Source organism: Pituophis catenifer, unplaced genomic scaffold (assembly GCF_029215685.1).
Source record: "Pituophis catenifer annectens isolate HBS135680 unplaced genomic scaffold, rPitCat1.0.hap2 SCAF_1, whole genome shotgun sequence".
Lineage (NCBI taxonomy): Eukaryota > Metazoa > Chordata > Lepidosauria > Squamata > Colubridae > Pituophis > Pituophis catenifer.
This window is the reverse complement of record NW_027256881.1, coordinates 113,377,036-113,402,731: the sequence shown is the minus strand read 5'-3', so window position 1 is coordinate 113,402,731 and position 25,696 is coordinate 113,377,036. Positions and strand designations below refer to the sequence as shown.

At 35.4% G+C, this 25,696-nt stretch overlaps 1 protein-coding gene across 2 annotated transcripts in view; it reads right to left on the bottom strand.

Moving 5' to 3' along the window:
• The window catches only part of SNAP91 (synaptosome associated protein 91), an 85,990-nt gene that overhangs the window by 26,495 nt on the left and 33,799 nt on the right, over window positions 1–25,696 (bottom strand). The window contains exons 6-14 of one of the 2 annotated variants that reach the window (XM_070932873.1): window positions 22,809–22,902; window positions 22,218–22,329; window positions 20,475–20,581; window positions 19,403–19,444; window positions 14,132–14,202; window positions 11,240–11,267; window positions 6,268–6,377; window positions 5,226–5,332; window positions 246–416 (exon numbers count right to left, since the gene is read on the bottom strand). In XM_070932873.1, coding sequence (XP_070788974.1) covers window positions 246–416; window positions 5,226–5,332; window positions 6,268–6,377; window positions 11,240–11,267; window positions 14,132–14,202; window positions 19,403–19,444; window positions 20,475–20,581; window positions 22,218–22,329; window positions 22,809–22,902 — 842 coding nt within the window. Of the gene's footprint in view, window positions 1–245; window positions 417–5,225; window positions 5,333–6,267; window positions 6,378–11,239; window positions 11,268–14,097; window positions 14,203–19,402; window positions 19,445–20,474; window positions 20,582–22,217; window positions 22,330–22,808; window positions 22,903–25,696 lie in introns of those variants that run through there. The other variant, XM_070932872.1, reaches the window with a different exon arrangement.

The following is a 25,696-nucleotide window of genomic DNA, read 5'->3' as shown; positions in this document are numbered from 1 at the left end:
GAAAGAGATTTATGCTACTTAATATAACACATTTATGATAGGTAAGTTCATTCCACCCATGTTCCTATGAACATTACTTCCCAGAATCATTTTTGCAGGAGGTAAAATGCAATGCAGGTCATTTTTGAAGAATTTTTATTAACTCTGTAGGTGAAGTGAGAAAGTTACCAAAATCGATCACTGTTTCCTCCGTCCTCCCCATGTTTCAGTCGAGAAAGTGGTAGTTAATAAGTAAGCTAACTAACCTCCAAAGAGATCCATCTCAGCAGCGGCAGCCGCAGGAGCAGCACCGGTGGTAGTTGCAGAAGTAGTTGCTACATCAGCAGCTGCAGCAGGAGGAGCTAGGATGGGTTCTGGTGCAAATGGATCTGAAATCTGTGGTTCAGAGGTAACACTGGAAAATCCAGCCAAACTGTCTACATGCGTCCATACAGGAAGATCAAACAGGAACAGTAAGCAGAAAAGGCCAAAATAACACTAGATTGCACAGTAAAATAAATTGAACAGAGACAGGCTTAGCCTAATTGAATATTTAAACATTTCAGCTGGAAGAACTGCTTAGAAATCAAGCGTTACTCACCCTCTCCCAGGAGGTCTGTAACATGTCCGTTAAAAGACAGCATTGTAAAGAAATAAAGAGGGTTAAGAAATTCAACATGCATGCTACTCAGCAGTCACTCTCTGCCGATATGGGGCTATTTCAAATCAGCAGGACGCTGCTCTAAGTCCAGATATGTCACAGGTATTGGCATGCAGTTTTACATGATGCTGTCACTTTTCCTTTTCCAAAGCACCTAGAAACAAAGACTTAAGTGACTAAGGCTTATCTCAACCCATCTCTGACACACCCTTATCCAACTACAAACTATTGTTGACAGCAAGAATTAACTTGATATGTTTGGCAAATAGTTATTCGTTTTTTCAATGCCATGAACCTGAAACTGCTTGAAGAAATGGCACAACACTTCACAATCTAACTGGTAGCAAAATCAGCAGAGATACGTGCTTTTAAACATTGGTTTTAGAAATCACAGAAGCAAGGCAATTTAAAAAGTTTAGAATTAAGCATCTCTGCTTGAATGCAAACTTAACAATTTTAATAGTGGGTTTATAATTTGGTTGAAATGAGCAATGACACCGAAATTTTAAAACTGTTTTTATTACACAGGATTCCTGCATTTTATACAAGTGTGTCCTCTATCCACTGATAAATAGAAAAAGATTTTTCGCACCTTTGAAGCTGCAGAGGTGAGCAAAAATTGCCTGAATAGCTGTTCTATGATTCTTATCCCTTCCAGGTCAAGAGTGAAAAAAATGGTAAGCTTATATTTGTCCATTTCTCCAGGGAGACCCAAAATGCAACCAAGCAAATATAGTGAAGCAAGGGAGGCAACTGTTTTGGGATTTACAGAAACCCTCTCATTGCCCATTTCTGCCCTGTGCTTCCAACAATTGTTGTGATAATTTCCTTCTGGAAAATTCTCTCCTTGTTCCAGAAATTGTCCAATTGAGGTTAACTAAGACTGTGCCTAGGAAGAAGTTATCCAATAGTAGCAAGAGCAGCCAGAGCCTTAATTTTGGTATAGGATTTGTGATGACATTACCCAAATATGCCAATCTTGTTTTAGGTAGTGTTTGTATGGCCCATTTCCAGAGAAAGATATTGTTTGACAGTTTGATAGGCAGCCCAAAACATTCCGTATCATGCTAACTGAGCAAGCAGGGGAAAGAAGAAGATAAGACACCAGTTCTTGGGTAGCCAATGTCAAGTTCTGGTCAGACTTGGCCATGTTCCTCAGCAACTTCTCAGTCACAACCAGAGTCTTGAGGAAAAGAGTTCTGTCTAGGCAGGTGACATGATTCACCGCTGTTATTGGCACCTGGAACCTGACTTTCTTACTTTGGAATTTTCCTGAGCTAAAATGGGAAAGGTATTGAGGATTAGTCCCGTTGTCTTGCCTGTCCAAAGGAACAAGTTCTGTCTTTTTTATGCCAATTCAGTTGGATTGCAGTCTGAGCCTATCATTGACTCACCTAGAAAGCATATGACTTTCATCTGAAGAACACCTGATAACCGTAGTGTTTGAGATTTCCTGAAACTGCTGTAGGATTCATTTGCATTCCTCTTCATACCCTGCCCTCCACTCTCATAGCCCACACACCTTCACTGTAGCCAATGCTGCTGCTGCTGCTTCTACACCCAATCATACAGGTAGCCCTCGAGTTACGACCACAATTGAGCCCAACATTTCTGTTGCTAAGCGAGACAGTTAAGTGAGTTTTGCCCCCTTTTACAACTTTTCTCTCCACAGTTGTTAAGTTAGTAACATGGCTGTTAAGTGAATCTGGCTTCTCCATTGACTTTGCTTGTCAGAAGGTCGCAAAAGGGGATCGTGTGACCTGGGGACATTGAAACTGTCACAAATATGAGTCAGTTGACAAGCATCTGAATTTTGATCATGTGACCACGGGGATGCTGCAATGGTTGCAAGTGTGAAAAATGGTCATAAGTCACTTTTGTCAGTGCCATGGTAACTTTAAACAGTCACTAAATGAACTGTTGTAAATCAAGGACTACCTGTATATGCAGTTGGGTCAAAAGGGGATGCTAATGCCAGGGGTATATACACATGCGGCAGTTTAAAAGCAATGTTGTGGCCAGCAACTCACACAGACAAACATTGCATGCACTCTCTCCTGCAGGTTTATTATGTCACATTCTGATGGTCTGGAAGAAAGCTACAGCTACTTCTTAAAAGATTTTCTGAAACAAAATAGATGGGTTTGTGTGCGTATTCTGAAAAATAATGTCCTTCTATCCATCTGTTGTATAAGGTTAGTCATGCCAACTGTGTGCGTACTTTAATCATGTTCTTCTGTCTGGCTCATGGTTAAATTTGTGATGCCTTTAAAAGGTAAATGAATTTTCATCTTTAGTGGCCCTCCAAAAATTCCATGTTGTAATCAACAGGACAAAAGAGCGTAAACAAACATAGGCCCAAGCTCAGCAAACCACCACAGGTTTTTCCTTCCCAAAAGGATTTGGTTGGCTGATTGATTTGATGGCTCTGATGTCTATGTGTGCGATTGCATGCACATGTCCTCCATTCATGCTCTTATGTACTAAAGGTACACAGTTTTTTAATGCATTTTGCTGCAAATCCGCATTTGAACTTGTTGGTTGGCTTATCTGCTGCAGCTCTACCTCTCAGGTACTTTAAGGGAACAAAATTCTTGTTCAGTGAGGGTATTGCTTCTCTGCTGCTCTTACCGCAATATTATCCCCATTTGTTATTATCAGTTGATGGATTTTGTGCATTATGATCAGTGGTGAAATTCAGCTGGCTCTATCCGGATCATACAATACAGTAGCGCCGGTAGTGGGAGGCTCTGCCCACCTGCCTGGACATCGTGTTTTTGACCCTCTGCATGTGCAGAAGGCTATGGGCATACGTGGAGGAGTTGCGCTTGCTCACATTTGCGAACTGATAGCAAAGGTAAGTGAATTCTACCCCTAATTATGATCATGAAAACCTTTTGGCAGTAATTAGCTAATTCATCTAGTATCGCTGTTCATCAATACCATAGCAATTTCCCTAAATTACAGTTTTTAAACATTAAATGTAGTGCTGTCCTTTAGAAACCATGGAAAAGCCACGTCTTTGATCAATCCTAACAAAAACCCCTGGTTACAGAAAGTAATTGTTCTGTAAAAATATCCCAGTTTGAGCAGTACTTGTTTCTAGTGAAAATACTGCATCTTATATAATTGCCAAAATAAAAAAATTAGATCCTGCAGGAATACAATCCCTTCCTTCACTGTTGGAGCAGTGTTGATGTAGGTATAGGATTAAAAATAAATTTCCCCTCATCCTTCCTGGAAAAACTCTTGAGACAATTCAGATATATGCGGATGTACTAAACAATTCTTGCTTTGATAGGGAAAACTGGGGAAGGAAAAAGATAGCGAAAACAATATTTCATTAAGTCTCAGAAAGGAAAGATCTATCTACATTGTTCCCCAGGATAGGACAGAGATGGGATTTTCTCTTTACATTTGACCTCCTGAGAGAGCAGATACATAGAAGAAAGCATGCAGCTGACAATACATTTATTTTCTTCCCCTTTTTCTAGCACTGCCAAAACATATATTAAACAAATGCAATTAAATGAAGAAGACCTCTTGGATAGAACTAGCTTTACCACTATGAAGATTGAGGGAACCAATTCAAGTGGCAAAAGCTGAAGAGAGGGCATCCTAATTGTTTACATGTATACATTACATGTGACCTAATAGCCTAAAGGTCAAAAAGCAATCCTAGTTGAGTTGTCCAAGTCTCTTGGCCTTTTTTTCTGTTAGAGAATAAAGGCAGGTGGGCACCACATAACCTGGTGTGCCACTCTTGGATATAGTGAACGATACCATTAAAAAATTTAACCCATAATACCTGTGGTAGTTTGCTACAACAGACAAGGTTGCACCTTTGCACATTGTTAGAAACAGTTTTAATGCCACTTGTCAAGAAAAATATTTTACAACTTAAAATGCTATTTTTAAATGACTAAAATCTGTGTGTCCTGTTGGTTTTATAACAGGTTTGATATTCTCAATAGATGTCAAAAAAACTGTTCTGAGTTCCAACAGTATCCACTGTAATTTCCAACCTCCTGTATTTTGAATGGCAATTCAAAACGTTCAAATTTTAAATGTCAAATTCCTTCTGTAGAAGGAGAAAATTAAACCCAACAGAATTAGGAATATAGTGCTTTGATTATAGGCCAATGAAATGTAAAATGAGAAACGCATTTCAGAATTTCTTTAGATTCAACCGTAGGCCGATTCATGAAACAAAACCTTCAGGATACATTTGTTTGAAACATACAATGGAATAATGCCAGTACAAATAGTATTCAAAAATATTATTCTGAAGTTAAAATATGTTGTAAGGATGAAACTTTAAAATTCATTATAATGGTATTTCCCCCCCTCGAACTGGAGATTTCTAGAGGTGAATTAGACCCCATACTTCTGATGGCTAGTAGGTAGGAATGATGTACTCTAACACATCTGGAGGCCTGATTGACTGAGAAAGTTCAATTTAGAAAATTGCTGTAATCAGCACAAATAGTCTTAGACATATGAAGGTGGATTAAGAAAGTGTGGTCAGCATTCCAGCTTTATTTTGAAATTAAGTTTTAGAGAACTAAAATTATAAAGGTTTTACCTCCCCATGAGGTTGTTCCACCAGTGGGAGCTGCGGAAGCTGCTTGTGCAGAGCCAGATGTGAAGTCTGGTTGAAGATCTAGAAGATCACTGGAGAGCTTAGAAGCACTATTGAAAGGCGGGAAAAATACCAAAAAATATTTGAATAAAAGTCATAAAACTAATTTTGAAGTCTTGTGAATTCATTTGCAAGAATTAAACAAAAATAATGGCATATTCAAGAATATAATTAGAACTGTACAAATTGTTGTGATCTTATATCAACTTTCCCTAAACAAGTGTTTTCCAGATAAATTAGGCTTCAAAAGTCACAATTTCTAGATTGATAAAGCTCATTTACTTATTATTAATCCACATTCCACAAACTTTTCAGGCAGAAAGTATTTGTAGGACATTTTGTAGGAATAAGGTATGTCTACAGCCTGTTGGGCTCTGTTTTTCCCCCTCTGAAAGAGAAACATTAAGTTTTGAGGGTGATTATGATTTGTACATTGAAGTTGCACATACATGTTTTGGCTTTTGTCTGCAATGCATTTATAAACTTTGTCTTCTATCATCGAACAAATTTAACAGAAAGACAAGAATAAACACACTTTATAACATCTTGTAAATAGTGACCACAATGGAGCCCAAAATTTCTGCTGTTAACTGAGTCATTTCTTAAGTGAGTTTTGCTCCATTTTACTACCTTTCTTGCCACAGTTGCTAAGTGAATCACTGCAATTGTTAACTTAGTAACACTTGTTACTTGTTAAGTAAATCTGCTTTCCCCACTGACTTTGCTTGTCAGAAGGTCACAAAAGGTAATCACATGACCTCGGGACACTGCAACCGTCATAAATATGAACCAGATTCCAAGCGTCTGAATTTAGATTACATGATCATGGGGATGATGTAAAGCTTGTAACTGTGAAAAACAGTTATAAGTCACTTTTATCAATGCCCTTGTAATTTTGAATGGTCACTAAATGAACTGTTTTAAGTCGAGGACTACCTGTACCAAATATTTAAAAAGTAAGCATTGCATTTGCAGCCAAACTAACCTGATTGGAGCCGTCGTTGAAGATGTTGCAAAAAGATCAACTGGTGGCGATGTATCAATACTTTTTGCTGGGGTAGAATTGGGAGATGTAACCGTTGTGGCTGGAGAAGACTGGAAAAGAGGAGCTGGTTAGGACATACCACATTTATTTTATTTATTTAAGAAAATTTATATGGCCACTCACTCACTCTCAGTGACTCTGGGCAGCTTATAAAAAATAAAAAAAATAATATAAAGTAGATCTATTTAATTTAGTTAGTTAAGTTTAGTTATTTAGTTAAATGGGAAGCTAAAGAAACATTAATCATGCTATCATCATAAAAGAAGTTTTTCTAAAATATTAACCATTTCTGTTAATTATTGGCATCTGGTACTCCATACTCCCCCTTTTCCAGGTTGATACCAGGAATACTGCATCTGTTTAGCCTTGTTTAATAAAAAAGGTGCAATTTTATATGACACATTGTACTTACATTGCATTAAGTTGAATTATTTACATCTGTCTTTTAAATATGCTTAAAAGGATAAACGTGACTTGGGAGGGGGGAGAAGTTCACTAAATACTCCTTTTAGTATTATATCCTTAGTAATTTCTTGTGAAGCAGGTTGAAAACAGGGTAAAGAGCAGTAAAAGAGATGAGAAAAAAGTCTGTAGGATACAAGAAAGGTACATCCTTTAGATCCACTTCCCAACAAGCTAATACTTAGCTTTCCTTCCTCAGATGGAAGGAAAGCCTGAAAATATATGCAGATTTTAATGGTGAACAAAAAGCTAAAATATTCCTATTTTTATAGGAAGTTTCCAAGCTTGCACAGGCTCTCTCAAAAACTCTTCAGTAATATCACAACAGAGTAACATGAAGTTTGATTTAAATGAACACTATTTAATCATTATGTCATAAACTTTAAATTAGCTTTATAAAAACCCATTTCATTTTAAAATTATTTTATTATTTTGGATAGCTCTTAAGGAACATAGCACATAGGCTAATATTAAAGAATCAAGAGCCAAAACAGGAATTACAGTATGAAAAGCATTTCAAAAAGGCTCCTCTGAACACATCCCTTGAATTTTTGCTCACAACTCAGCATTATCTGCGGATCAATGACTAAGTAAGATCTCAAATTTCCTGGCCAGCATAAAAATTGGCATTTTGTCAAAATCCATGTAGGAAAAGATACTAGCAGTATATCTTTCTATCAAGAATGCTCCTTTGCTGTAAAAGTTCACATACATTTACCCTTTAAAACAAAAACAGTACATTCCTGATGGTGGGTGAATTTGTATGGAGTATAAATCTCTGTACAATAAATGCCTTATTTAAAGGCTTCGAAGCTAAATCCATTTTAAAAATTGGCTTTATCATAGTAGATATGATAAAATTCAAGTCCCATTGAGATCTTTTCTGGAAAAAAATGTATTCAGTGTATACATTAAAAGTTGGACAACCCCGTGTATTTTATAAACGTGATGTTAATATAAAATATTTTGGACAGAAATTTGCATGCTGTTAATTATGAAGAAGGTGACAACTCTGAAATGTAGACTGTTTACTATGACAATTTGTCAGGCAGCTGATGGACAGCAATAGAACCTTTGATTCTGGAGTGTTGAATAAAACATTGTAAGACAGACTTTTGTGTATTATATGAAACATTAAGTGTGGTGAGAAAGGCCTGCTATAGATCTTTCATCTAATTTCAGAAGTCCTTTTGTTCAGGATATGATAGTAACCTTCAACCATCATATCAGAGCAGGGGTGAAATCTAAAAAATTTTTGCTACCGCTTCTGTGGGCAGGGCTTAATTAGTGGGCGGGGCTTGGTGGTAAGGTGACTGGGAGGGCATGGCTTGTTGGTCAGGTGGGCGTGGCCAAGTCAATGTCACTTCTTTGCCCTTTTTTAACCTACAAAACACAACACAACACAACTGGCTCACCCACAATGTAAAAGCAGCTGTGCTAGACCCAAAATGGCCCCTGCAACAAGCAGGAACCTCACACAGCCACAAAGAGCCCAAAAAAACAACTTTCACACTTTACACACACAAAATTCCATACAGCTTTGTGAGATTTTGTGTGTTTGTGTAGTTAGAGTGAAACACTACAGAAACAAACTAAATCTCAGAAAGCTGCACAAATATTATTTTATTTTTATTTATTTTTATTTTTATATAAAAGTAGCTAAATTTAAAACTTCCTAAATTTTAAATGGCTAGGTCTAAAAAAAGAACTAAAAAAACCCCCAATTAACTATTTTTTAAAAGCTCCCAAAGGAGGAAAAAACTTACCCAACAGGGGTCTCCAACCTTGGCAACTTTAAGACTTGTAGACTTCAACTCCCAGAATTCCTCAGCCAGCTTTGCTTTGCTGGATGAGGAATTCTGGGAGTTGAAGTCCACAACTCCCTGCCTGCTTGATCGCAGGCAGGGAGATTCAGTTGCTTGCTGATGCAATGGATTGCAGGGATTACAGCAAGGCGTTGCGACCAGCAGTTTAGGTAAGCAAGCTGAGGGGGGGAGGGGGAGGGATTTTTGCTACCGATTAGCAGGCAACTCAGCTGGGGTCGTCAGAGCTTGGATCGTCAGAGCCATTTAAAAGGAAAAAAGTTTTTTTCTTTTACATGGCTCTGGCGATCCAAGCTGAGTTGCCTGATTAGCAGGCAACTCAGCTGGGATTGTCAGAGCTTGGCTCATCAGAGACATGTAAAAGAAAAAAAAGGCTCTGGTGATCGCGCGGCTCAGCTGGGCATGGGGGGCGGGGCCAGGGATTTTTGCTACCAGTTCTCCGAACTGCCCGCCACCATTGCTACCTACTCACCTGAACTGGGAGCATTTCACCCCTGTATCAGAGCTATAAAACACTAACCTTTGCTTTGCCTTTAGGAAAGAAATTAAAATATTTTCACCCAAACCTTTGAATTACTGATTATTCCTGTTGATTTTTTTCCAACTGGATTTTAACTGTTTAAAATTATTCAGCTTTTGTTTTGTCTGTTACCGAGAGCACTCTAGGGATTTCAATACTAAATATACTTCTGCATCTATATTTGGCTGTTAGGAAAACTGCACAGTGTTGATAAAAGACAGCACGGGTTTTTATAAAAAGAGTCTGCTATGAAATCATCATAAAATGTATTAGTGAGAAGGCAGTCTTAGATTTAATCCTGAGAAGTATTTCCAACCTTATTTAAAAATTCTATTGCCAAAGCAGTCTCGGCCAGCAACCTCAAAGCTGTCAAATTTGAAATCTATAGTAACTAGGAAATGTCCAAGAAACCACTATGTTTCACATTTTTGCTTCACAGCAAGAAAATTTTCCATTCAATTATTTTCAAAGTTAAATCATGCATGAAACTTCATATAGAATGAATTTTTAAAAAGCCTTTTAAAATATAACCTTCAACATGTCCAATAGGATGTCAGAAGAGCTTATGAGCGTGGAAGTTACTTTAAAAAGGGTACATTTGTAATGTGAAAAATAGATTACAAGCATTATTACGAAATAGCTGTCAAGAAGAACAATTTACAAATACCACAGACAAACATATCCATAGCTCAAAGTAGTAGCCTGCTGGCTCCTCACCCACCTAGTCTAGCCCAGTAATTTTCTTTGGATTGGATTCGAAACTGTCACACATAAGGCAAAGAAAAACTAATTCTTTCCCTTTTTTTGGTTGTTTTTTTTACATCTGACAAAGAAGCAACTCTGTGTTCTGTGTGGACTACAGAACTCAAGTCTGTGTCCACTATAGTCCAAGTCCTGCTTCACATTAAATCAAATCCCAATATGGCTTAGCATGTTGTGTGAATGTGTTCATTACACAATGATATATGCACATCCAAGGCAGATTTCTTAGCTGGATCATGTGCAGTTGGCCACTTATTTTCAATTTCCTGTGCCCTAAAAAATAGCAGCCTAAATTCTAAGGTGATGCTGGTAAAAGACAAGACAACATAATGTGATTAAATCCATCATTATACATTTCCCCTTTATAATTGGTGGTTGTAAATTCACTCATAAATTCACTGCACTCATGTAGTCCTTATATCTTACTTCTGAGAGTGTCGGTGAAGGTGTGCAAGGATGTGCAACTTGTGCTGTATTCGATCAGGGAGAGTACATTTCTCTACACATGTGGCTAACATAGTTGAATACAGAGGGGCTGTAGATGAAGCACTGGTGGGGGAGATCTACACCAGCAACATGCAATCTTCCCTACTGGCTTCCCCATTGACTTTCTGGAGAAGCTGGCATGGAAGGTTGCAAATGATGATCCCATGATTTCAGGATGCTTAGCAACCTGATGTAAGTGCCATCTTGTAATTTCATGACTGCAGGTAGGCCGGAATGCCCAGAACCTTGATGGCTAATTGTAATCACCATTCATTCAGTGCAGTTGTAACCTGGAACTCATGCTGACAAAAATATCATGATTCAAAGACTACCTATATTACTTAATGTTTGAATCTATGGAAGCTTGTCTCCATTTGGTGCCACTGAAATCACATCTATATCACCGGGGCTAATGGACAATTGATTTCCTATGGATACATGCCTATGTTTGACTCTGTAGTTTGTTTGCTTGTTTGTTTGTTTATTATTTATTTATTTATTAGTTCAATTTATATGCTGCCCTCCTCCAAAGACTCAGGGCGGCTTACAATGCACTTATAGCAATAGCCTTCACTCTTTTGTATATACCTGCTTATTAGGGCTTTTGGCCCCCCATAAGCGTTGTTTCTACAAAGTCAGCTTATTGCCCCCACAATCCGAGTCCTTTGGAAAGAAGTCACGGTGAAAAGAGATCAATCTGTGTAATATTTTTCACATAGAAATGAAAAGTAATATAGGTGTATAGGATGTAAACTAGAAGAGATCAAATATCAATTTTATACATTCTTACAAAGCACAAGACTTTTCCCATTTACATACGTAATTGAAGACTCAACTCTAATATCAATTTTTAGATTACCTTGCCCAAGGGGGAACCAGCACCAGACCTAGAAGAATTAAATTAAAAAATATGATTCAGGAACAGACTTTATTTGCTAGTTGTAAACTCATAGAAAAATCTGGCAGACTGTATAAATATGATTTTAAACAATAGTGATTGCCTATGCAATTGTAAAACAAATGTTTCATTTAAAAAACAGATGGGAAAACATATTGAAAATAGGGACAACTTGTTTCTTCTTAAGCCTTTTTTCATTGCTCTTTTTTAAAATGGAAGAAAAGATTTAAAATATTCTTTAATAATTCCACTTTAAATAACATGGTTAAAATGTGAAATTAATTGATCTGTTTGGATATCATGGCTAATCACGATATAAGTTAACGTGCCCATGAAAATGATAAAAAGATAAAGGAACAGGACGAATAGAAACTGTTGGTTGTACTTCAGATCAGAAAAAGCTGACTTAAATATGTATTCTGAACCTGCTTTTTTCTTAATAAATATTGCCCTAACTGAACTAGTGAGGCAAGATCATCACAACACTTAAATTATTTTGTTTAACTGCAAATGATGATGGTGTCACCAAAAATAAGAGTTACTGTATTCTCAGAATTCACTAGCTTGGTTTTCATTTTTAGTTTTATGTTTCATTACAACTAGAGGTACGTTTTTAAAAAAATAGTCCCTTACATGTACAGATTCATTCTTAGTAACTTCATCAACATACAGGAGGAGTTTGCTGTTGTTATTTTTTCCAGAATTTGTTTTTTAGTTGTTACTCTAACCTTCCTAATGTTATAGTCTCTTGTCCAAATATTAATTTAGCTCTTCAGGAAACCTTGGATAACACTATCTATCTTGATATGGCTATATTTTAAAGTAAATTAATAATGTTGTATCTATTAGGTGTATAAAAATATATATTTCAATTCTGTGAATTGTGTAGTTTTATAACCTTAAAATATTATATATGTAGTACTACATATATTTGTATTCATATCTATACAATTTAATTTCATATTTCTGAACTTTCTATTCCCTCTATATGTATATATAAACCTTGCCCTAAATCCAACTCATAAATTAGTGTCTTATCATCTCCAAACAAAATTCAATCAATACTTGTTACCCAAATCTTTAAAAAAAAAATTAACTTCTTTGATTTTAAATAGTTTATTAAAAAGATTGAATGTGGGCTCTTATCACATCTTCAAAGCTTTATAGGAGATTAATCTTTTAATGGTTTACTGCAAGGAGCTAAATAAAATCAGTGAGCCTGTAAGCCATGTAACAATTTAGCTAACAGTATGAGTTTACAGTTAATTATCTTTTTAGAACAGAAATTATATTTTCATAAATACTATAAACATGAAAATTACCATTGTGCTTCACAGGCATTTCATTTTCCAGAGTTCCAAAACAGCATGCCAATTACTGGTAAGAAACTAATATTCATAAAATATAAGCTTTCATTAAAGAGATTGATGCAAAATGCACACAGGCAGACACATTAGTGTGTTAAGTTTACTTACCCATCACTAAATGGCAAAAGATCCATTATGCAAATAAAAGAGAGGGATACAGAAAAACAAGATCAGATAATGTCAGCCTATTTTAATTTCTTCCAATCACTACTAACATTGGATGATAAAATGCAGACCATTAAAATGTCTGTTTAGAGTAGAACACAAGGAACTTTATATGTTAGCTTAAAAAGTGGTTATTTGTAGTATGCATGCTCAGGAGGAAATTCTGTTGAGTTCTGTTGGCCTTACATTAATTAGGATTACAAACTTGGTTAAACTTAACTGGACTGTATTAGGCTATCTATAATATTCAGACATATTCTACTTTACAACAATTTCTGTGCGACACAAAGGCCAGATCTTGGATATCCCATTTTGAATTAACATCATGTAATTGATTTTGGAATATGCAAAAAATGCAGAGATGAAAAGGAAGCAATATCCTGTATTAATTTTATATAATCTCATATATGCATTTAGTTTCTTTGCTGTACCAAGTGACAGAGCCAAGTTCCAAGTGCACTGTGTGATTGAAGGAACCCACTGATACAAGCTGTTTTGCTAATTTATAATATCTATAAATATTTACAGTTGCAATCCTACATGGTCAAATATACCATGTGTATTAGCACACATCTACTCTGTGTTTCTCTATTACAGCTTCTTTCATCAGCTGGAAACATGACGGTTATGCCATTTTTGCTGCCCAGGAAAAACTAATAATATACGGTACATCATACCAACAGGAAAGCAATAGTCTCACAATACCACCCAGTGGTGGGTTCCAACCGGTGTTACCACCGGTTCACTTCATGCACGTGCTTCATGCATGCTCCACACATATGCAGTGATTAAGGAAGAGCTGAGACGCGGTAATCTGCTCTGCCGCACCTTTCAGCGGGGCTAAAAATTACCGAATATAAGGTATGTATAATGCAGGGGTGGGCGGGAGGGCCAAGCTAACCGACAGAGAGAACCGGTTCGCTTTCACCTCACCACCTCCACTACCGGCTCCCCTGAACTGGGGAGAACCGCTAACAATCCACCACTGGTACCACCCATTCTGAAAGGAAGACTGGAGACAATGTGTTCACACGAAGAAGTATGTGTATAGACACTAGAGAAGCTCTATGTTGCTAATATTCCTTCAATAAGTGGCAAGCAATAAAGCTATCACTGGGCAATGAGAAGTTCAGGAACAGAGAGATACATGTGGCTTATTACAATCACCAGTTGAGATGCTGTTTTGTGTTTACTATAACATAATGAATGCTCAATGCTTTTTCTAGTAAGGAGCCAAAAACTTCACCAAGCAATGCTCAAACTGATACACGGATTCTCTCCCCACAACCTCTTTAGATCAATCTATAAAATCTCTTCATACTTGTTCCCAGGTTTCTTTCCTTCCAAAGTATTTAGATGCTGTTCAAGAGTCTCCATAAGACTACTGGGAGCCTAAAAATATAATGAAAAGATACATTTAAAACCAAGGAGCATTAGAAAAAGCAACTGATACAGAGCACAAGCGGCATTTCCAGAGTCTTTTCTTCTTCTTTGAATTGATTATTTGCATGGATATGCTATTTATTTATTTGTTAGTTTATTAAATTCATTTGTCGTCTATCCCACTTAATGCATAAAACAACTGTGCAAAAGACAATTTTCATGCTACTATAGGTTGTATATTATGCCAAAGTACATTTTTTGAAGGAAGAGGTTATTAGTTGGAATACAAACTGAAACCAGAATGGGTTTATTATATTAAACATTATTAATAGCACAAATGTTAATCTCTACTAAAAATATATGTATGCATATTTAAATACATATTCAATGGAAAATCTGGCAATTTGTTCTCTGTAGAATTAGATCTGTAACACTTTCCACTTTCTCATGTCTAATAGTATAAAGGAAGAGCATAAGACACAGAAGACAGAAGCATATTAGAGATTCTGAATGCTGAAGGTTAGTGGTCAGAATTCTGTTTCTTATAAAATCTAGTTCATCCTTCAAAGTTTATGTTACTGGTCTGAATATTTCTTAAAAGCAACTCATGACGTTCTTCAGAATTATTTTTTCAAGACCTGATCAGGGCATGTTTTAATATTTTTTTAAGAATCATAAAGTAGGAGTTTTCTAGTCAGCCAATGTCAAAAGAATTTTTTAAAAAATCCAAACGTTAATATTACAATTATGCTTAAATTCAATTTAAGTAATCTCTCCCTTAATATTCATAGTACTGTTTTAATCTATTCATGCTCTTGCTGTTATTAAAATGAGAAAAGACTCCAAGTGCAGTAAGAACAAAGAGTATATTTGGCATTTCCAGATGAAGTAATACCTATATAAACAGATTTCCAGTTACACATTACATTTCATCAAGACAACAAGTCCATCAACTGTACAGGCCTTAAATGACTCTTCATTTTCATCACTTAGGTTAACGATAACTATGAGTTTTTAAATAGTAGATTAAATTTAAACCATTGACAACTTAATTGGGCATAATAATATAGAAAGATTGTAGCTAGGATTAAATTAGCAACATAGCTTCTGAACCTGTTTAATTTATAACAAATTACCTTCAAGTTGCAACAGAGTTGGACATACACCACAGATTTAATGCAAACTTTTCTAACCTTATCCAAACTTGTTCAACTTGCAAAGTGTACCTTGGAAGAAGACCAGGGTATCATCTAGATTCACAACAGAAATCTTGGAGTATAGATAAAATTATTTTTTAAAAATATGTAGAGATGTGTTATCCTGCCTCAAGAAAGGCTTCTTAATGTAAGTGTAAGCTGCCTTACAGCAATAAATTCAAACTGATTATACTTAATAATCTATTTCCCCTATGAAAACTTTTTTTATCATTTTTCCCAGGGATATGGAATGAACTGGACTTACAAGCTGTAAGTCACTGGTTCAAATCACATGATCTCTAATACTAGTTTTTAAGGATTGTGCCAGGGCTTTTCTAGAACCATTACTTATAAAGGCATCATTAAAATAGAATTGTCTGATTAAATCGACAATTGTTCAACTTTTCTGTCAACTTTTTGTCCATTATCTGAGATGGTTTCCATGTGCTATATAAATGGCTTTCAAATTCAGAATTGGCAGAAGGTATAATGGCCAACACATTCCTTTTTTCCAAATGTTAAAGAAATGTATTTCACATCCTCCTCTATAATGATATGCATTACATATGTTCTTTCTTTAATATATTGTCATAATGGATCACTGAAGAATCCTGTTCATCATAAGACAGAAAAGCAGTCAAGTATTATAGTCTACTACCATTTCTGAAAACGTAAGAAGGCACTAATAGGAAACTGAATACAAAATCATGAAATGTATCATAATTAGGAAATATGCTTCTAATCTTACCAAAACAGATAATGAAGACTTTATTGATTCATAATGTGTTGATAAAACACCTATTTTTTTAACACACGCATCTGTTTATAAGTTTAGGTAAATACTTAGAACATATCTATTTAACAGTAAAATAAATATATAAATGAATATAAATAAAATAATTTAAAAACAAAAGTAGCATTTATACTACTTCAAAGCATAATCAGAAATCTCCATTCGTGAATCCATAGGAAGTTTGGTGTATGGAATTTATACGAATTGACGAAGCCAAGTTTTCCTCAAGTGGATATTGATGCTTGAGGGTGTCACGGATACATTCAAGTTTTCTCTTGTCAACAATATAGAACTAGTTTGCCACTGCCTCTGTTTGTTTGTTTTTTAATTTTCCAATCTAATCTTAATCTGGGATTCCGTGGTGTTCTCCCATCCAAGCACCATTTGGTCTGCCTTGCTTGATTTTTGAGATTAGCCAAGGTCAGCTAAGTGCTGCCATCTAGCTGGCCATTTTGGAAGATACTTTTGTCATTAAATGATTACACTATGCCTTTCTATATTCAATAAGTCAAAACATTACTTGCAAACAGATAAGGGATCTTTCTGCACTTTTATTTTGCTTTTTGCCTTTTTCCACCATTTCAACTTCCTTTCTCCTTGCTTGTTTACTTTTTACTCATGTTATTAAAATTTAATAAATTACCTTAAAAACAAGGGAGAACATTAATCAAGGCCACTAACTTATTCTGTTCAAATTGAAAGATGTGCAATTAACTAGGTGGCTCAGACTTTTAGGGAAAATAAATGATTATGCTTATGATTTATTTATTTATTTATTTATTTATTTATTTATTTATTTATTTTTATAACAATAGATCATCAACTGTGCAATATGATTATACATGTATTCAAAAGTCAAGTTCTGTTCATGTGTCATTCATTTATACAGAAATCATTTTTAACTCTGAACGTTGCACTATCTGTGGTTATGAAACCTCAGAAAAACTTTTAAGAAACTGCAAACACAGATGGTTTATATTCTAAATCAGGGCTGTCAAACTCACAGCCCGTGGGCCGGATGTGTCATGCACTGGCCACACCCATCCTCGCTTTAGTGAAGGGGGTAAAAGTTGTGATATGTCATGTGATGACACCATGACAGCGCAAGTTTGACACCCGTTCTAAATCATGTACAAGGACTTTCAAAACTGCTCATACACTACTTAACAGCGTGGATGTTAAGCTATCCAAAAGAAAGCATAAGACAAAAGTAATTTAAATTAAAATCAAATGCTTTCAAACTCCAAGTTGTTTTAAACTACTGCTTTAGCTGCCTGCCAACAGGCAAGCATTAAGTCATGGCATTGGCTTTTATGGGTGAGGAGCATTCTACCGTGTCCTCAATGGATGATGAGAAAGTCTGCAAATTCTCCATTATTGAATATAATACCAACAGCAGTCTTAAAAAGGCCAGTGTGTTGAATTAAACCCTGAACAATTCCCTAGTCCACTAAAATACTGGAAGATATATAAAATATATAAAACTGGAAAATATAAATATCCTTATTCATGATTAACAAATTTACAAAATCTCTTGGTTTCAATTTAAACAAGATTAACATTTCCAACACTCACTTTCTAACTATGATTGGGCATTATCACGAAAAAGCACAAAAGAAAAATTATAACTAAAGCAAAGCAAAACAAAACACTTCATGTTCATTTGAAACTACAGTAATCATATATTCTGCCAAAAGAAAAACAGTAAGCAAAAAGGAGAATGGTAGCTGAATTTATTTATTGTACTTCAAACAATTTCTAGCACATTACTGTGAAAAACCCAATGATTATTTTTATAGTTGGGCAATGTTAGGTCAGTGTAATTTTAATTCTATCTACCTGTAATGTGTAATTAGAAATAAATCTGTTTCATTTATATGCAAAATATTAAATTGTTATACAGATAGGATGCCATCATAATGCTTGCAAGTATGTTATCCTTATGTTAAATTTCTGCAGAAACTACTTTATTTTTGTTCAGCAACATACTTCATAAGTTTTTAAAATGTTGCTGAAATATATTTGCAATAAATAACATTTTCAAAATCCTTAAAGGTAGTTATTAACCCTCTATCTTACCAATGCAATGATAAATAATGACTGCACTCATGTACAAAGTAGAAATATGAATAAAAGTTTTCATTTCTTTGTATCAAAGTATTTTACAGCTAATAATTTATAAGCAATTGGTTTTATTATGGTAGCCCTAAATCAGGGGTGTCAAATTCGATTTGATTGACAGTTGCATCAGGGTTGTGTTTGACCTCGGGGGGGTGAGGGGAGCATGGCCCAGGTGAACATGTCCAGCTCGACGTCACTCCTGTCGGGGGCGCATGTAGTAGCTTGAGCGCTCTGCCAGTGAAAACAGGCTCCAGAGCTCCATTTTCAGCTGCCATGGCCTCCTGCAACCCTCTGCCAGTGAAAATGGAGCTCCCCATGGAGCTCGGGAGCCTGTTTTCACTGGCAGAAGCACCATGGGCCGGTCCTTCGCTGATTCCAGGGCAGCTCTGTGGGCCAGATCTAAGTACCCCATGGAGTGGATCTGGCCCCCGGACCTTGAGTTTGACACCCCTGCCTTAAATCTATCTCTTCCTTGGAAAGAAAAAAATTAAGCAATTTTATGAATCAAGTCAAAGCACTGGGTACAAATCCTAAAGAACTTCCTCTCTCAAGTGTACTATTTGCACTCTCAGACCTTCCGAAGGTGCTTTCTTTCAAAATGCAACTGGACTTTCTTCTTTTGCTTGAAACCATTTCCCTTCTCATCCAAGAAGCTTCCTCAGTTCTGAAAGCTTCTTCAGTTCTGGTTTCATAACTAAAGAAGCTTCTTGGATGAGAAGCAAAATGCCTTCAAGCAAAACAAGAAAGCCCTGTTGCCTTTTGAAAGAAAGCACCTTTGGGACAGCCATGACACGGATGACTGAGAATCTCCATAGACGTTGCACTCTCAGAGTTTGGGAACAAACTGTACCTCTAGAAAGGAGGTAAAAACAGAAGTTTTCTTCATTACATACAATATCTCTAAATACTCTAAAAATGGAAATTCCCTAAATAAATGGCCTAAAATTGGAAATCCTAATCTAGAAACAAATCTATGATCAAAATGGTTGCCATTTACAGGAAGCATATCTTTAAAATAGTTAACGCTTTTAGGTTGCTTGCTAAATGAACAGATTTTTTTTTGTTACCTTTAACTACTGTCAAGCTGAATGCAACTTACTTGCGTGAGATCGGGAATATCGCCTTTGTCAATTCCAACTTGCTGTGGATCAAGAAAGAAATAAATGAAAATAAAATTGTTTCAAGTTTCACATTTGTGATCACAAACCAAAAAGCAATATAAATCATCAAGCAACAACAGGTGAACTGAATTGTTAAGTGTAACATCGTTAATTGTCATCTGACAGAGAGAAACTTCTAGAAGCTTTCAAGACTGAACACAGCCCTTTGAGATAAGCCAGGCCAAAAAAACAGACACTTTGTTCGATTTAACAAATGCAACTCTGTTGTTGTAAACCAGGGATGTCAAACTCGTGATGACATGTTGTCATCACGTGACATATTGCAATTTTTTTCCCCTTCGCTAAAACAGGGGTGGGCGTGGCCAGCACGTGACACATGCGGCCCGTGAGTTTGACACTCCTGTTGTAGACTTTAGTAATCCAATTTTATTTAAGTGATATTAATTAATCAATCAATTAAACAAATAAACAAGTGTATTTTCAAGTTTCTCTCTGTCCCATCTTATAGTAAACAATCCCAAGGTTTTTAGTTGTTTTTTAAATACATCCATTAGACTTATTGTACGTCACTCAGAATCATCTTGGAGTTTGGCAGTTTTAACAAATACAACACAATCAACAAAATAAAGATGAATTTTTTTCTTATGCTTGCTTTAATCTCTGGATTGTGTAACAGTGTTAATTCTTTCATACATTCTCCAAGTATATCTCTATTTTATTTTTTTTTACAATTTGAGGCATAGGTCTCTGGGACTTCTTTGTACATACTGTACCATGAAGCATTCAACTGAAAAACCATACAAACATTGGATGTTGAAAACCAACCACATGGTGATTACTTCCATTAGTTAACTGTCATTTCTTTCCGTTTTAGGAATATTCACTACTAGTTAAATCACAAATCAACGTACTATTGTTTTAAATGTGTAACTGACATTAAATATAATCATTATGTCTTCCATCTTCCGGTCTTTTTCACAAAATTCAGTACATTGCAGAATATTTGCAATCTTTACAGCCTATTATTCTTTCTATGAATGTTTCACTTACTTCTGCAACTTTAAGAAATTCTGATACTCTCGTCATCCTAGTAAGAAACCGCTTATAAATTTCAAGGGCATCTTTGCACTGTCCTTTCTTCATTTCAAAAAACTTCTCTGGAAGAGATACATTTGACAATCTCAGTCTCTAATATTCTTCATAAGCAGAACATCTGAAGACTTGACATTTCACTATGAAGAAGAATCTTCATAAATGGTATTATTAAAAAGATGGCAGAAAACAATTACGGCCAGATTTGTTTTTTGTCCTATTCCACCCAGCAAACTTCTATGAACAATCCCAATTAAAAGTTTTATTTTATAGTATTCCCTAACCTTAATTCTTTTTCTTTCTTTAAACTGAAATCCCAGGAAAATGTGTTTCTAAGACAAAATCGACAATGAATTAAAAAAAAACCTTAGTTAACAGAGTGTGTTTGCAACCATTTGCTAGATACAACTATTTTTTTCCCCTGATAGGGGCTATTTATTTGGGTGAAAGAACAAAAACATAAAAAGATGATCTGTGCCAAATAGGAAGTTTGCTTCATTAATACATTGCCAAAAGCGTATGCTGAAGTGCTTATCTAAGCATCACTAAATACAGTATTTGGACTCAGCCAGATGTTTGTAATAAAAAGCAAGTCTTCAATTATTAAAATAGCAAAACAAGACTCTTGCCTTGAATTTGCTACCTGGATTGTTGAGACTTATTCTTCCACAATAATAAGAGCCGTGGTGGCGCAGTGGTTAGAATGCAGTACTGCAGGCTACTTCTGCTGGCTGCCGGCTGCCTGCAATTTGGCAGTTCGAGTGTCACCGGCTCAAGGTTGACTCAGCCTTCCATCCTTCCAAGGTCAGTAAAACGAGGACCCAGATTTTTGGGGGGCAATATGCTGACTCTGTAAACTTAGAGGGGGCTGTAAAGCTCTGTGAAGAGGTTTATAAGTCTACAGTAGTGGCCAAAATTGTGGAAACCTTTTGGGAAAAGTGTATTTTCTAAAACTAGCTAATAATACCAATTTTTTTTTTGAGTAGGACCATAAAATTATATATCAATGGAAAGATAATTTAATCAAGAATGTAATGCAATCACATTTATGAAGGATTTGCTATTAGAATAGCAGTTACAGTATAAAGAAGAAAAGTGAAACACATAGAAAAAACGAGATATACAAAAATTATCATCATGTCAATTAATAGTTGGGTAACCTTTAGCATGAATTACGGCCTTACAATGTCTTCCCATAGAGTGAAACAAGTCTTTTAGCTCTGCAGCTGTTATAATGTGAAACCAAGATTGAATGATTGCTTCTATTAACTCGGTTTTATTGCTGGGTCGCTTCTGACTAACAAGTTTCTTTAGTCGGCTCCATAGATTTTCAATTGGGTTAAGGTCTGGGCTATTCCCAGGCCATTTTAGCAGTGGAATAAGATTATCTTGAAACTCCAAAAAAAAAGTGGTGTTATTAGCCATCAAACTTCAAAAATACACTTTTCCCAAAAGGTTTCCACAATTTTGGCCACTACTGTAAGTGCTATTGCTATAATGACACTGGCAACGGTGCTGGTTCTTATTGCTTAATGCAAGTTGCCTAACTAAAATGCTTAATCATAGAGATGTTCCACACCTATGATTAGTTAGTCAGTCAGATTACAGTATTTTTTGGGGGAAAAGATTTAGTCTTCTTTTGAAAGAATATGACCAAAAATAATCTGGCTACAATCATAGGTCCAGAAAAGAATCACATACCTAATAAATTAATGACGCCATCATTGTAACAAGCAAAAAGCTTGATGAGATCTTTGAACAGAAGCATAAATGCAGCATTTATGACCCCATTTGTTAGTTCATTTGGATGAACCTGTATAAGAAAAGCCCATGAATTATTATAAACATACAACATTCAGAGTAGCTTTTCTTTCGGCACAATGTAAAACATTAGCAGATATATTTATTGTTCAGATTAAGAAGTCTAAACAGAAAGTATGCTTCTGAAGAGACAGTAAATTCAGCAATGCTAAACTACAAGAATGAACAGCTCAGGTTAGGCTGTTAGAAATAATGAAATCTAGATAAACCCAGTAAGAAATTGAATATTAATGCACATTTTGAAGTTTGTGTAACATTAATAGTGAAATGATGACACTTGGTTATGACCTTCAATGAAGCGCAAAAAAGTAATACAATCTTCAGTCTTCAGCCATTTATTTTTTTCCGCAGCTTGACAAAATACAATCACTTTCCTTTTACAAGTTAAATGTTTCATAGTTTTTTGTAATATTCAAAGTAAGAGGTGTTTTTCTGTAACCATAAAAGTTTAAGGAAAATATAAGCCCGTACATCAAATTCAAGAAGTGCATCTATTTGTCCTTGTAATATTGGCATGCTCTTCAGTAGTTTTTCCGGGGGCATCGTCCTCATTACACCATCAGCCCTGAGGAAACAAAAGCAAACCCAATTTATACATTTTATTGTATAACAAATACTTTGAGGCAATCTGCAGCTTTTTGAAAAATGTTATATTCAATTCTGGATGAAATAGTCAAATAATCTTATGCTTGTAATACTGTCATCTGAAATTACCATTAATATTGATAGATTACTGGAAATAAAGAAAAAGAAATATTGTATCTAAATATTTATTATCATCATCAACTAGAAATTGTTAATTATCAATCAATACTATGTAAATATCATTGTACTGAAACAATATAACATATTAAGGTTTGTAAAAACATAAGAAAAAAAAGGGAAATATTAGTCAAATATATTAATGGCAACTCAAATGTCACAAGAGTAGTATTAACCTCATTAATAAATCTTCAAAATCTGTGGCCAAGGTCTTGGCATCTGCCAAAAACTGAAAACATCATTACCGACATTAGCTGAAGGTTAAATATCCCTATGAGTCTATAGGAAGAATAAACATTATAATAAATATTACTTCAGGACAATATGTACCTTTAAAAGGATTCCCATGTAATAAGGATAAGTTAATAAGAAAATGTTTGTGCAATACGCAAACCACCCAGTTTTCATTATCTAAATTATTACTTATGAAGATGTGATTTTTAGCTTTCCCAATTTCAGCTCAATTGTTAGGCCGAACTCATATTTGACCTCTCTTAATGTCTTTGCAATGGATCGGCTCTTGTTTTAGGTAAAAGTCATGTATTTTTCCAGCATTAAAAACTAGAAGCTGAGAATGAGGCTTAAATTTGTTCCTTATTCCCATGAGAAACTGAATTCTGGGATGATCCTAGTTTGAAAAACGCAGGGTAGGTCTTTTTAAATCTTCATGGGCAAAAAACATATTAATTTTTTGTCTGTCATCTTACTACCAAAACATTAGCTCTGTTGGAACAAGAATTTGGATTGTTTAAAATATCAAAACAGCTACTTACTTATCTGAAATATATTTTAACCTTCTGATTTAGACCAAGTACATTAGCATTTTATGAAATGTTTATCAAATTTTAATACTTTAACTTAGTATAATTTAGTTTCAAATGATCTAAATCTGCAGTTCAATTTTATAGAAAATTGAAGTATATCATTATCCAGGTCCTTCCAGCTTATTCTATTCTACAATTAATATTGGTAATTTGCAAGAAGATTGGAATAAAAAGAATGAGTATCCTATATACCAGATGGGATATTTATCAAAGAGTGGCTGTCCAACTTCAATAGATTGGAAGTAATATGACAGAATGCATGTTTTAGATTTGTTTCATGATCGTCCCATTTGACTTATTTAATGTTGGGAACAGTAATAAAGTTCTATATCCAAATGCTATTTGAAATATATGCTGAAAAACTAGAATTTGATTCCTAAGATTTCTGGATTTATTGTGCACCGAGGATAGCCAATATATTGTTTTATTTTAATGGAGACAACATTAAACCGATTTAAAATCATGGACTGATATTGACTTATTTTCCATTTATGAATTAACTTTGTATCATTTATAGGGAAAGGCTGACTAACATTATTCTATGTGATCAGGATTTAATTTGCCATTTAAAAACTGAGTATGTTCTTCTGTGTTTTAGTCCTTTTATTTCTTCTTTGCATCATGATTTCTTTATTTTTTATATGTTAAAGTTTATAGTTTTAAAAAAACATATTGGATATGTAATCTCCGGAGTGTCTAGAGGTATAATCTGCTGCTTGGCAACAGAAATTTCTCCAACATGAAAGACTTTAATGAGTCCCTGTGTTTTGCCTGGGAGTCAGATGGAAAATACTATTTTTTCCCCTATGAAAGTACTGGGATGTAGCCATATAAGCCTGAAAGTTAGAAAGGGAGAGAGTCCATCTGACAAGCAAAGGTTTAAGCTTTTGCTACAGCACACTCAATTAAAAGCTGGGAAGTTGCAATGGTAATTGAATTTGAATAGGTGGTAAAAAAGGAAGTAACATTATACCTAATAAAAAACTTTTGAGATTTTGATGTTGGCATAAACAATGGTTTCAAACATAAGTCTTTAGCCATTTTTAATAGGCCATTAGCACTGGGAAATGTGCAAATGTGATTGTAGAATCTTACGTTAGTTAAAAATAAGTTCTGTATGAAATATGGCCACAAATCATAAGGGAATGAACCCTTCAGTGATCTATTCCATACACACTCAGATACTTTCTGATTGCATCAGGAACTATGGTGCAATGTTCTCTACAAGAGCTGGGTGCAAATCTGGCCTGCAGGCGTGCCTTACAAAGATCATCTCTTAAACTAGGCTGATAGTCAAGTTTCCTCGAAGCCAATTTAGCTAGAGACTGTTTCACTGAGACTCTTCCCCCAAAGACATGCCCTTAAGTGAGAAAGCAGTCCTATTTGATAAAGATCTGATAACGCATGTATGATTCCCTCACAAGGCAAAAAAGGCACAATGGATGTCTTGTCAGTTTATTGCCACAGTTCTACTACTTCCTGATGGGTGCTCTGATGGCCATAAAACCCAAGCAGCAACTTAGTTCAAAAGACTAAAAGTTGAGAGGAACAAGATCCAAGTATTAGAGGAGGAAGAAATCAAAGATGTTACTACTAAAATCGTCAGAAAAAAACTGAGGGAAAGGGAAGGAATTCAATTTTTAAACAGAACATGGTGTGAGAGAAGGCAGGAATGTGGTGCCTTTGCCCTCCCAAGCTCATTTTTTGCTGCGACAGCCTCCTGTAACACTCTGCCAGAGAAAATGGAGCTCGGGAGGGCTACGCACAGCCCTC